The 14,199-nt window shown below is 34.8% G+C and overlaps 1 protein-coding gene across 1 annotated transcript in view; it reads right to left on the bottom strand.

Annotated features, from left to right (window-relative positions):
- Positions 1–14,199, bottom strand: part of CFH (complement factor H) — a 77,428-nt gene that overhangs the window by 47,121 nt on the left and 16,108 nt on the right. Inside the window, exons 2-6 of the mRNA XM_072815015.1 lie at positions 10,476–10,661; positions 10,038–10,143; positions 6,126–6,202; positions 4,304–4,495; positions 1,961–2,131 (exon numbers count right to left, since the gene is read on the bottom strand). Coding sequence (XP_072671116.1) covers positions 1,961–2,131; positions 4,304–4,495; positions 6,126–6,202; positions 10,038–10,143; positions 10,476–10,661 — 732 coding nt within the window. The remainder of the gene's footprint in view (positions 1–1,960; positions 2,132–4,303; positions 4,496–6,125; positions 6,203–10,037; positions 10,144–10,475; positions 10,662–14,199) is intronic.

Below are 14,199 nucleotides of genomic sequence, written 5' to 3'. Positions count from 1 at the left end.
ATTTTTTCCAACTATTCTTCAACTTCCTTGGCATCTATGGTTCTCATCAGGACTGTTTACAAATATTGCAAGTCTCTTCCTTCCAGATGGTTAGAAGGATTGCATATCACTATTCATTTGAAGTAGACATGACCCTATGACTTGCATAGGACAATAAAATGAGTGTAAAATAACATGTTTCCCTTAAAGGAGGAAGTTTGAAAAACTATTGTGTGATTTATGTTCCCTTTTCCATAGCTGATTAAGGAAAAGCCATGAAAAGATGATGTCTCTATCCCTTGATTCTTACAGTTAATATAATGAGTAGGGTCCCTTCAGAACTACATTGGAATGAGCATAAATAGGAAAAAAAACCTGTAACTTATGTTGAAGAAAAAATGAATTCAGATTCTGAGGTCTTACTTTGAAGTAAGTAACTTCATTGAAACCTGGAATGATGATTTATTCTAATGTTTATACAGGACAAGGGGACTGATATAAAATAATTGGTCTATATTTTGATGACTGGATGGATAATTTATCTAAATATTTTGAGTGGGGCTCTGAAAGTAAAACATATGGCAGAAGTTAAGGCCAGGGGACCTGTGCACCCATGTTCTTTGTGTATGAACCATGAATGTCATGAAGACAAACAGCTAGATTTCCACACATCATCAGCTGAACAGGGATCTAATTTGAGTGATCATTGTTTGGTGTTCATTAACCTCTTTCTAAAATATTTTCTTAATAATGCCTGAAGGTGAGAGGATATATTTTCCAAGGAGCTGTTTGTGGATTCTATCTATCTATCTATCTATCTATCTATATATATTTTTATATAATATATATATATATATATATTTTTTTTTTTTTTTTTTTTTTTTGCAGGGGGTGGTGGTGGTGCCTGGCTGGCTCAGTCTTGTGATTTGAAACCCTATGTTGTGTGGAGAGCTTACTTAAAACAAAAAAAGTCAAATAAAATCAATTTAAAAAAAAATAAAATTGACTCAAAAGCTAACTCTAGTTTTTATAAAAGAGGCTCATTAAACAAGGTTTATGCATGTAATTATGAATCATACGATTAAAAGTTCAAAGGGCTCTTAAGAGTTTAACTCTTCTCACCATCTCCCCACCTACCCGGGCCCACTGTATGACAGTATCTGTAAAACTTACCTTTTTATTTTATTTATTTATTTATTTATTTTTTTAAACTTACCTTTTTAGAAGGGCACTTGACTTCTGATTTCATAGCACTTATTATTTGTTTCATACACTACTGCAGCCCTCATCAGAAGACGACTTACTCTTTTCCAATAAATGTTTGCAAATCTCAACACAGTTGTTACTGTGTTATAACTGTATCTTCTTGCTATTCTTCTAATATGATTTCCTAAACTCAACTATCTACATTCTCTCTCCTAGGCCATGATAGTTTGAGACCCAACTCTTTTAAAATGAGGTAAGCTAAGTAGAACACAATATCCCAGACATAACTTTTGGTGGGCACCAAACACAGTTGGGATGGATTCTTGCTCTGTGCAACAAAATCCTTCAATTATGAAGCCTAAAAGAGGTGTTTTTGTTTTGTTTTGTTTTTTCCCCAGCATTATCATCACCATTGATTCATATTAGGCCTGTGGATTAATGAAATCTCCAGTTACTTCCATTGTCAGCTGAGAGTTTCCTTATCTGGTGTTAATATAATTTACTTTTTTAAGCTAAATGTTGGGCTTTACAAAAGCAACCTGAGCAAGGTACATACCTGGGAATTAGGAAGCCTGTTATAGCCGTGGCTCTCCTCTAGACTTGCTTTTTGGGCCTTGCATACAAAATGTTAAGTATATTATCTTTACAATAGTTGACTCCTATAAATATTAATACTCTATTGTGAGAAAAAAACTATTTAACTGTAGGGAGTATATGAATGAAGACAATTTATAAAATATGCAGCAAAACATATAGAAAAGAAATATAACATTACCTTTACATGAAGGACTTGGAATCCATCCAAGTTTAGTACATACAGTATCTCCTCTTTCACTGTATTCATAACCCTTGTGACATTTATAATGAAGTCGTTCATTTTCCTTGTAAGTTTGTTTCTCAAAAGTAAGATATCCATTTATAATTTCTGGTTTTTGGCAGGAAATTTCTAAATATAAGAGATTAAATTCCAAGATGTTTGTCATATATTAAAGGGCTCATCTAAGACATATTTATATTAAAGACACAAATTTTGTTTCCATTAGGTAAATCAGGCAACCAAACAAAAGTTCTACTTTGACTTGAATGCTTGAATAATATCTGCTGTTCTTAATTTTCATTTTGAAAGGAAGGTAAAATTCTGAATAAAATGATGTTAATTTTATTTGGTTTGAAGATAAATTAGTCCTTTTCAAATAAACAGCAGTCAGTAATGTTCATCAACTGTATATATAAAATTGAGTATAGCTATATAGGCTTATTGTGATAAGTGTTTTCACTGAATGACTTGCAAAATTACATTATTTTCTAGTTATTGATAACAGTAATTGTTGGCAAAACACTTTGTCAAAGAAGTTCATTTAACCTATTGCCATTACATCTCTGAAAAGTAACTGATCTGCTTTTGCGGCATCACTATCCATCAAAATTTTCTGTTGAAAAAAAAACTGGCCATCATCTTTGGCCTCATTTTCTCTCAAATATTTTCCCCTGGAATTATAGCAACAAATCTAATTCTCCCATCTTTCTTTTTTTTTATTTTTTTTAATTTTTATTTATTTATGATAGTCACAGAGAGAGAGAGAAAGAGGCAGAGACACAGGCAGAGGGAGAAGCAGGCTCCATGCATCGGGACCCCCATGTGGGACTTGATGCCGGGTCTCCAGGATTGCGCCCTGGGCCAAAGGCAGGCGCCAAACCGCTGCACCACCCAGGGATCCCCTAATTCTCCCATCTTTCTAATCTGTTTTCCTGACGGTAACTTAATGGCCTTTTTTCTTGTCCCTTCATTGCTCCATTTAAAAAGTCTCCATTGATTCTCAATTCAGTCTGAATAAAAGCCAAATTCTTCAGTATGACATATAGCACCTTAGAACCTTGTACTGGCTTATCTTCAACCCATCACTGACTTACCCTTACATGCATCCTACACGAGGACCCCCGGGGACATGAGAACAGAGGAGCCTCACACTTACAGAAGCATCCCTGTATTTGTACCTTCCTCTCCATGTGTTCCCGTGACTGGTATGCTTTTCTCCTCCTCAACTTCATTTGAAAAAGTCTCATTCTTCCTTTAAAATGTATTGTATGTATTAGTTACTCCAGGAAGGTTTAGCTAACCACAGGAATTATTTTTAAGAAGGAAACCCCATCTGTGAACCTCTAGAATATACAGTATTTGCTGTGCTGAATATAAATGTTTACAATGTACTGACTTGAAGAACTAGTTCTGTTAGAGCTTTTAAGGAGAGGAATGCTTTTCTCTGCATCTCCTTTTTGGTTAGACTAGACTAAGAAAGTGAAAATAATCAAGAGATTTTAGATAAAGTTAAAAAACAAATATGAAAAAAAACAAATATGGCAGAAATTTCTGCTGAACAAGTATAGGTAAAATTAAGTATGGCATTTTAAATAAATTGACCATAAGGTTTCATGACAAAAGCCCAAATCATCAGACTGGTCATGATGTACTGGTTAGTAGTATTATAATTAAAGAAATCTTGACTTACAGTTTACTATAGAATTTTTTTTAAAAGGCAAAAATTTATTTAGTGGATGCAATTCCTTTCCACATACTTATCTAAACTTACAGTATATATATAAAACAGGACCCCTTTCTAGAAGTATTATTCAAGAACAGAATTGTCATCATCATTCATGGAAGTAAATAATGAATTTTTGACTTTTCAAATGAAAGAAAGCCTATTCTATAGGCCAATATTAAAACTTGCAGCAGAAATGCTTACTATTTGAGCCATGAAAGCCAATTACAGTTTAATCATGGTTAAGACCATGAACTTTAGTTTCAGATGATCTAGGTTTGAATCTTAACTCTACCATTTATGTCATGATAACCTTGATCATAAGATTTAACTTTTTTTGCAACTGTTTCCTTGATTATAAAAGAGAGAGGAAAATAGTGCATAAATCACAGACATTTTGAAGATTAAATGGAATGACACATGTAAGGAACTTGGATCAACTAACTGGCAAATAATAAGTGCTGAATAAATGTTAGTTATTACTATTATACTCTTTGGGATGCACAATATTTTAAAATGCCTATTTTCATGAGAAAAACTAAAATCATTCAATCACATGATCAGTAAGTATATCTTACCCACACATCTCGGTTGTTCTGCACTCCAAATGCCATTTGCTGAGCAATGGATTTCTGAAGGCCCATCAAGCATGAAACCTGAATTACACTCAAATCGTACTACATTTCCAAAAGTATATTCTTGGTCTGATTCCAGTGGAATACTGGCAAGTCTTCCATTCTCTGGTTCTGTCACTGGTAAACACTTAACAACTGAAAAAATAAATATAACTTTTCTTATTAGAATTTGACAACTCCATTTTTTAAAAAAGATTTTATTTATTTATTTATTCATGAGAGACACAGAGAGAGGGGCAGAGACACAGGCAGAGGGAGAAGCAGGCTCCTTGTGGGGATCCTGATGTGGGACTCGATCCCAGGACCCTGGGATCATCCCCTGAGTCAAAGACAGACGCTCAGTCACTGAGCCACCCAGGTGACTTTGATCATTCCAACTGTTTGTCAGATATAAAGGCTTGTAAATTAAAACAACAACAACAACAACAACAATAAGCTTATGTCTCATTGTTTTCTATGAAAGTGGACAAAGAAAATTATTTATTTGAATGACAAAAAATTACTTTTTTATAGTAACAAACAAGTGTTTCTTAAATGATTGAAAAATATAAAGCTTGGGATAATTAAATAAAAATGTTCACTTAAGCCCCAGAATAATATGACGCCATAGTCCTAAAAGATATTGCAGAAAACTTTCTATTTACTTCAATAGACCTTAATTTTCCTTCCTCTCTCATGTCAGTGCTCAAAATAATCTGAGTACTCCCTTTGATTTTACTTCATATTTTCCAGTATCTCTTAGGTTATGGTATTTCAACTTTATTTTATAGTAGAATCATTCAGGATAGAATTAAAATGGAAATTCTATGGCCATCTTCCTGCTCTATTACCCGAGAGATACTGATGTAATAGGTTTTCAATAACCAAAATTTTCAGCATTAAATAAACACTTCAGGTGATTCCTTTGTAGATGTTCCTTAAAGCATTTAGATTTTTCCCCTCATTTCCATAGATGAAAGATCTTTCATTCTCTTCTTTAGGTAACAGGATTTTTGAGTGATTGCATTTCTCCTCTTCTTCTTCCTTCCTCCCCTCCTCACCTTCCTCACCCTCCTCCTCTACCTCCTGCCTCCTCCTCCTCCTTCCTTCTCTTTCCCTTCCTGCTTCCCTCCTCCTCCCCTCTTCCCTTCTACTTATTCCTCAGCATGAAACTAGGAAAGGCTATTCTGACTCATCTCTTATTTCCATGAGGACTAGAGATTGGGATTATTAGCTCAATATTTGGAAACAGGATCTATATTTTCTCATTCTTACTCTTTGCTTTATGGATCAGTAAGAAAAAGCAGAGCTCTTCCTAACTTTCTGTCTCTTTTCAGTAAGACTAAGACCACAAGAAAATCTCCCTTGCAACACAAGAGGGGAGACATGTCAAACTCATGTTCATCACTTCAGATGTTACTGGAAATCCCTGCATTTGGGTGGTTCTTGAATGAAAATGGCTTCATTAATAAAGCTGAAAATCTGATACTTGTGTTTTTTTTTTCTAGTGGTTAGAATCTAAAAGAAAAGGAAAATAGGTTTAGATTTCCTAATCTCTGATACTTCGAACATTAGATTAGATGAGACTGTATTCATATTTGGTTAATAAAACATAAAATAATGTAGTAATAAAACGTCTAGATATTCATTCTGTACTATAGTAGAAGCCACTCTGAGTAAAAAATATTTAATTATAAACTTTAAGGATATTTTAATGTAAAACATCTCAAAAAATCTTATACATTTTAAATATTTGAATATTTTAATAAATCAATTTGACATATACCTTCACATATAGGAATATCATTGGTCCATCCATCTGGTTCACACTCACGGAAATTAATCCTACCTATTAACTGATACCTGAAAACAAAAAATAACAGAGTCGTGAGCTAATATGTATTTATATGCAATTTTGAAACCATCTGAATGCCCAGAAACTCCATTTCAAAGAAAATTAGCAGCATCTGCATTTCCTTCCTCCCTTCCTTCCTCTATTGCATCTTCCCTCCTCTTTCTTTTTTTCTTTCTTCTTTCTTTCTTTCTTTCTTTCTTTCTTTCTTTCTTTCTTTCTTTCTTCTTTCTTTTTCTTCTTTCTTAAATTCCTTTCTCCTTTCTTAAATTCTCTTTTCTTTGTTTCTTTCCATTTCTTTCTTTCTTACTTAAGAAAGACCCTCAAGTCTTCAGGCATGTGGACTTGGAATACTCATAATCCTTGGTTCACAATACAAACTCATTATGATTTTGTGCACAATACCTTTTTATCTTTTCATTGAGTCAATTAGTTACACTTAACAATGTTATAACCTCCTTGACCCAAAGCCAAAAGCCAAAAACATGGTAGTAACCGAGAGCTAATAATAGGTTACCTTCCTCCAGTTTTATTTCATACTCCTACCCTCCACAATAATATTTTTGGAACATTTTGGGCTTTTTACATAATCAAGGATAGCACTAGTCCAAATTTCTTAGCATGTGGTTTATTGTTTATTTTTAAATTTTTTATTATTTTTAATTAATTTTTCCAGAGTGTAGTCATCAAGTCAGTTTGCTTATATAACCTATCCAATGTCAAAATTTTCTAACTGTGATAACTAATCAAGCCCATTCTTAAAATCTAGAATGCTCTACTTGAGTGAGTGTTCCTTCAGACAGATGCAAAATGTGCAATCATTACCAGAGGCTTTAGGTCAAGTCAAAGCATCCTTCTTAAGGTTACAGTGGACACCTAGAGGAAAAATCCTTTTCTCAAAAACAAAATAATGGGCAGCATTTTGATAACCACAAGAGAGATAATTTTGAGAACAAAACTTTCCTACACTCCTAAATAATTCTACCTAGACAAATGTTTCCTTGCTCTACAAATAAGGATTGTTTCATTCATTAAACAAGTAAGGAAAAACTTTCTCCCTCAAAATATACTTATCTTTCTTTGAATGTTACTGATTTGTTCCTAACTCTCTAAAGGAAAAAAAAATTTCAATAGATTAAATGAGAGTCACAGAACTTGAAGACAAACATTTACTCTACATTTCTGTCGTACAAAGGAACAAAATAAATGGCCTTTTTTTTTTTTTTTTTTTTGATAATTGGCTACTAAAATTCCGTCTCTGTCTCCTCTACTTGTATCCCATTCCAACAGAGAAAGTAGGTTTCCTGGTTCACATTTTCCATCTACATGAGAAACCCACTTGCTCCCCCAAAGCTTTTTCAGGAATTCTGCAAAATTCTACACAAAACTACCAAAGACCCATATATGTAGGGAGAGGAGGAAGAAAAAGATTATCTAAATGTTGGTGATTGGGGAAAAGTAACAGCTCATATTTCTGCAACCCTAACCAGGCAAAATGCCAGAAAAACTTTTGGCAAAGTGCTTCCATAAAACTATCTACATGTAGGATACTGAAACTGAATATTCATATTGAATATCCTGATAAGCGGCTAGTATTCAGCTAAAGTGATATTAGGCAGAGAAAAGGTGGGTGGAGGCAAGGGATCAAAACGGGTCAGTTGACGGGCAGAACCATGGGTGTAATAAACCCATTCTACACGGATTCCACAACTGGGTCAACAAAGAGTTACATTCCCTCAGATAGGTAAAATAATCCCTTGAAAATTTTAAAATAGCATGAAATACTGATGCATGTTTATTTTGCAAGGTCCAAGGATTTTTAATTCATTGATGAATACGTAGTCCTTGTTGGAGGCCCAAGGTGAATGGTGGAGATAGTTACTCTTACAGAGTCTCTAACAGAGTTTGCCCATAATTTATATAAGCATAAGAAAGCAAAGATGAATTAAGAATAGCCAGAGTCAGAGGTGAAGTATGTAGCAAATTTCTTCATCAAATTATAAATAGTGTTTATTACTGAGATTTAGAGAATCAAGTGGAAGGAGTTTGTGAGTTTTGATCTCTTTTGCCAAGTCAAATGTGGAACCTAAAGGGGCCAGACTAGCCTAGATTGAAAGGTGTATTTCAGAGGAGAGGCAATTAGAAAGTTTAGGCCCAGATGGGCTGAAAATGTCTTTGAAAAATCTCCCTCAGGTAGTGGCCAAACAGAGCCTAACCTCATAAGAACTAAGACTTATTGGGTGTAAATGTCTAAGGAATTCTTCAAAGGGCTTCAGTGTGTGTCTTTTTTATTTATGCCACCAATTCTATGATGCACCTGCTATGTTTCTGTTTTTATAACTGAGGAAATGAGAGTGAAGAATTGTTAAAATGATAATAGTTATGAAGTGGTGGAGTTTTGGGATGCAGGTTTATCCAAAGCTTAAGCTTTAAAATATATTTTATTGCTTAAAATCAAGAAATAAATGAAAAAAGAATAATAAGAATCAATTTGTAATTTATTTTTTTAAAAGATTATTTATTTATTTACTTGAGAAAGAGAGATAGAAAGCAAGTGAGAGAGAGAAAGACAGAGAGAAGTAGAGAGGGGAGAAGCAGACTCCCTGCTGAGCAGGGAGCCCAACATGAGGCTACATCCCAGGACCCTGGGATCATGACCTGAGCCTAAGGCAGATGCTTTGCCCACTTAGACACCCACTTAGGTGCTCCCAATTTGTAATTTTTGATCCTACTTATACTTATGAAGTATAAAATTGTAGTGATATTGGTTTTCTCAGATATGAAACTTTCTTCAAAACATTTTTTTTGGGGCAGCCCGGGTGGCTCAGCGGTTTAGCGCCGCCTTCAGCCCAGGGCCTGATCCTGGAGACCCAGGATCGAGTCCCACGTCAAGCTTCCCGCATGGAGCCTGCTTCTCCCTCTGCCTGTGTCTCTCTGTGTCTCTCATGAATAAATAAATAAAATCTTAAAAAAAAAACAAAACAAAACAGTTTTTTTACCTGGCTGGGAATATTAGGAATAAATGTCACTGAGGAGGTATCATAGTATTAAGATTAGCTATAAAAATCTAGTAGGTGGCTAAAGAACAAAGAATCAATGATTATGAGCGTAGTAGCATTTTTGGTTCATGTGATAAGAATAATTTGCATACCATGGAAACTTAAAGGATGGTAGTTACTATTATTTCAGTGTAAAATATTTGCTTCTCCTAAATTTTATAAGCTTTTACCAAAGGAGGTGCCATGCAATCTGATTTTGTTACCATTCCCACTGTCCTATATACTCTGCATGTGATAGAACATAGTCAGGACTTGTTGGAATAAGCCCTTATTTATATGTATACTATTTTCCAGCCCTCCTATAGCTACACTCTACCACAGTAAATATAATTCATTTTAATTTTTCAGTGTTTAGATAATATGGTATCCAAATATAATCATTTCCATTATGGTTTAATTTTTCAGGCACTTGTACTTAGAAAAATCTTCAAGCACTGGGTGTTATGCTATATGCTGGCAACTTGAATTTAAATAAAAAAAATATAAAAAGCTCATAGAAAAATAAAGTAACCTCAAGAATGCTAGTTAGTACCGTTCATATTACCTAAATTGCAACTCTCCCAATTATAAACTTCTTTTTTTTTTTTTAAAGATTTTATTTGTTTTTTCATGAGAGACACAGCTAAAGAGTCAGAGACATAGGCAGAGGGAGGAGCAGGCTCCCTGCAGGGACCCCAGTGTGGGACCTGATCCCAGAACTCCAGGATCATGCCCTGAGCTGAAGGCAGACCCTCAACTGCTGAGCCACCCAGGTGTCCCTAAACTTCTTTTTATATTGACTACATACCCTTCATTACATGTATAAACAACCTTTGCACCATATTCAAACTTATTTCCTCTTTCAAGATGAAAAGAACCAAAAGAAGCATCTCCAGGATGTCCACAAGGCCTTCCTAAAATGAAAAAAATAATATAATATTAGAATTATCACAGGAAACACATTTTATGTAAGAGTTTGAGGAAATGATATTTGATGTTATATCAGAGGACATGAATGAAGATGTACAAAAGTGAACAATGGCAGTTATTGTTTTATAATTAAACTTATCTGTATAGTAGGGTTTTTTTAATTTTAGAAGATTAAACTCCTTATTAAGAATAATGATAGTATGTGATTTTGTATTTAAATGACAGTTGTGATATAATTCAGCTAAAATCGCTACAATATCAAACAGCATTTCACAACTAAAGTTTTCACAAATTTCACAACATATGAATTACTTACTCTGACATATCCTTGATGGATTAAGAGCCACCCATTCTCCATTCTTGCATTCCATTATAATAGCTCCAAGAGTTCTAAATCCAGGTCGGCATTTATATGTAGCCTGAGTACCCTCTGGATATGTTTGTTGAAGCCAGGCACCTGACAAAACTTGAGTTTCTTTTCTTGGAGGGGGTTCTTTACAATCTATGAACAATAAAAACGAAGTAAGTATGTAAAGTGCTTATTTAAATTTACAATATATTTAGGTAATTTTTGTTTTTAAAAATACTATGCTGTTACAGGTCCATCCAAAAGTATGCCTTAAGATATATAAAATATAATTTTTACCTTACAGAAACTGAATCTACAAAAATTTTGTAAAAAGTTTTCCACAAAAATAATTTCTTTATTATTTTTTTAATCAAGATAATGATTGAATTTATTATTTTATCACTACATTAGATGTAAAAATAAACTGAGAAGCTACAAGTGCATACCACTTCATGAAGATTATGGAGCAATAGAGGCATCCAGTGTAGAAAGCTAGAAGTGACTTATCCTTTGGGGATGCAAGGACAACATACACAAAAGTCATCAATGGTGAGATTATTGGCAAAATCTGCCAGCTGAAATTTAGGTACCAATGGAAGGTTTAAAAATGAACATGAGGGGAAAAAAATGAACACAAGGGAACATTTGCTACCCCTCACCTCTTAGCCTGGGAGCATGGGTAAGGTATTATATTCTTCTTTTTTTTTTTTTTTTAAAGATTTTATTTATTTATTCAGGAGAGACACACACAGAGAGAGGCAGAGACATAGGCAGAGAGAGAAGCAGGCTCCATGCAGGGAGCCCGATGTGGGACTCGATCCCAGGACTCCAGGATCAGGCCCTGGGCCAAAGGCAGACGCTTAACCTCTGAGCCACCCAGGCATCCCTATATTCTTCTTTTTTAAAAAATGTTATTTTTTTTTATTCTTGAGACACCCCCACACACAGAGGGAGAGACATAGAAAGAAGGAGAAACAGGCTCCTCACAGAGAGCTTGATATGGGACTCGATCTCTGGACCAGGATCTCCCTCTGAGCCGAGGGCAGACACTCACCGCTGAGTCATCCAGGCTTCCTGATAATATATTACTCTTAACTGCTGCACTGCATTCTACTATTCATTCATTGATTTGGAAAATACTTTACGAGGCACTATTCTAAGTTCTGAAGAAAAAAACAATAAATTTTAAAAGAGACGAGGTACCTGTTCTCAAGTATTTCTTTTCCACTCGACTAGGGAACTTAGTTATTAAATAAGTAATTAAAGAGAAATATAATATGAATTATAAGTAGATAAATTCTCTTTAGAAAAATAAAGCATGGCAAGATGATACAAACCTGAGTGGGAAGATTCCGAATACAGTGGAATAAGTTGGAACAGAAATACATTCCTACTGCAAATTGGAACAACAAACGTGTGTGTGTGTGATATGTGTCTATTAAAAGGAACTGGAAATTTTGAGAAGAGAAAGGACTAAATGAACTAAACAGGAAGGGCCTGTTTTATGCAAACATATTGTTTTTGGCCATTTCTTACTTGGTAGTACCTTTGCCAACTCTAGGTATGGATTGAAGATCAGGCTTTGCCTGAATGGAGGAATGTTAATGAGGAAAAGAAGAAATAGACAAACTTTTGGAGGTATGCCTAACATGAAAAAATTTGAAACCCTGAAGGATGAGGGTGCTCTGCTGGAGCCTAAGTAGTTTCTTAAGAGTAGAGTGAAAGTTCCCAGAGTCTCATAGTAAAAGTTCCAATAAGAAAAAGATCCTGCTTCAAATATACAACTGTGTCCTCATCAAGACAGTGCCATATTTGAAAGTCACTCAGGGTGAGATTTAAAAGCAGAGGTCAAAAAACCAGAGAAGCAGGATAAATCTCTCAGAGCATTCTGGGATGGAGGAAGAAGACAGCAATCAGGTCCTTGATAAAAAGCCCAGAAGGTCTCTATTTGAAACTTTTGAAACCAGAAGTAGACTGACTCAAAATAGAAGTGCAACCCAGTCCCATCTGAGTTCACTTCTTTTTTTTTTTTTTTTCTGAGTTCACTTCTTGATTAGATCAAGAAAAGCAAGCACTAGTCAATGGGAGGTAAATAATATAAACACTATCATTACATTTCATATGAAATATATGGCTTTGGATAAAAAAATTAAACACATAAAGAAGCAAAAAAAGTGATCAAAAATGAAACAAATATAAATGGCTCATAGAAGCAGACACTCAGATCCAGATGTTGGAGTTAGAGTCAAGGTCTTTAAAACAGCTGTTTTTAATAGATAAAATGAGTAAAAAGACAAAGATATCCTAAAGAAATAATCATGTGTTATACTAAAATTACAAAATAAATATCTTAAATAAGGATGCATTGGATGGTCTTAAGAGCCAAACAAACATAGCAGAATAGAAACATAATAAATCTGAAGAAGACTGATATAGAAATATCCAAAATGAATGCAGAAAGATAAATGTAGAAAATACCAACAGCAAATAAAAAAGACTACAGGAGGAGATCCCTGGGTGGCGCAGCGGTTTGGCGCCTGCCTTTGGCCCAGGGCGCGATCCTGGAGACCCGGGATCGAATCCCATGTCGGGCTCCCAGTGCATGGAGCCTGCTTCTCCCTCTGCCTGTGTCTCTGCCTCATTCTCTCTCTCTCTGTGACTATCACAAATAAATAAAAAAATTAAAAAAAAAAAAAAAAGACTACAGGAAATGTGTGGAGCAGAGTCAAGTGATATTGTATGTTTAATTAAAGTTCCAAAACTAACAAAAAGAAAAGACAGAAGTATTTGAAGAAAGAATTGCTCAAAGGTTTCCAAAATTGATGAAAAAAATATCAATTCTCCATTCAAAAGCTCAAAAAACAAAAACACCAAGAGTAAATACAAAGAAAAACTAGACTGAGGCTTTGCTGAAAACCAAAAAGGCAAAATCTTAAAAACAGAGAAAAGAACATATTTCTTTTAGGAGAACAATAAAAATAACACCTATGTCTGTAACAGTAACAACTGAGGGATGAAGACAATGTGCTGGCATCTTTTTTTTTTTTTTTAAGATTTTATGTGTTTATTCATGAGACACACACAGAGAGAGAGAGGCAGAGACACAGGCAGAGGGAGAAGCAGGCTCCATGCAGGGAGCCCGAGGTGGGACTCGATTCCAGGTCCCCAGGATCACACCCTGGGCTGAAGGCAGTGCTAGACCACTGAGTGTGCTGGCATTTCTAAAGTGCTGAAAATAAATGGTGACAACTCTGAACCCAGGGAAAACATAATGCAAAATGAAGGAGAATAGAAAAACATTTTCAAACAAACCAAAAGCCGAGAGAATTCCATAACAGCAGACTGATCCTACAGAAGCCCCACTAAAGCTCTTGAGGCTGAAGGAAAATGATCCCATATATAAACAAAAAAGGATAATGTTAAATGAGCAGAACTGAAGAAAATAAATTTACAGGTTAATTAAAAGACTACTGAAAAATAATAAATAATGTGTTGTGTGTATATTAGCAGAATTTTAAAAAGACCATTGACTTAAAATCAATAACAATGTCTTATTATTATTATTTTTTAAAGATTTTATTTATTTATTCATAACAGAGAGAGAGAGAGAGGCAGAGACACAGGCAGAGGGAGAAGCAGGCTCTGTGCAGGGAGCCTGACATGGGACTCGGGTCAGGGTCTCCAGGATCTC

The sequence above is a fragment of the Canis lupus genome, chromosome 38 (assembly GCF_048164855.1).
Source record: "Canis lupus baileyi chromosome 38, mCanLup2.hap1, whole genome shotgun sequence".
NCBI lineage: Eukaryota > Metazoa > Chordata > Mammalia > Carnivora > Canidae > Canis > Canis lupus.
The sequence above is the reverse complement of the archived record's forward strand: the minus strand, read 5'-3'. Positions and strand labels throughout refer to the sequence as shown.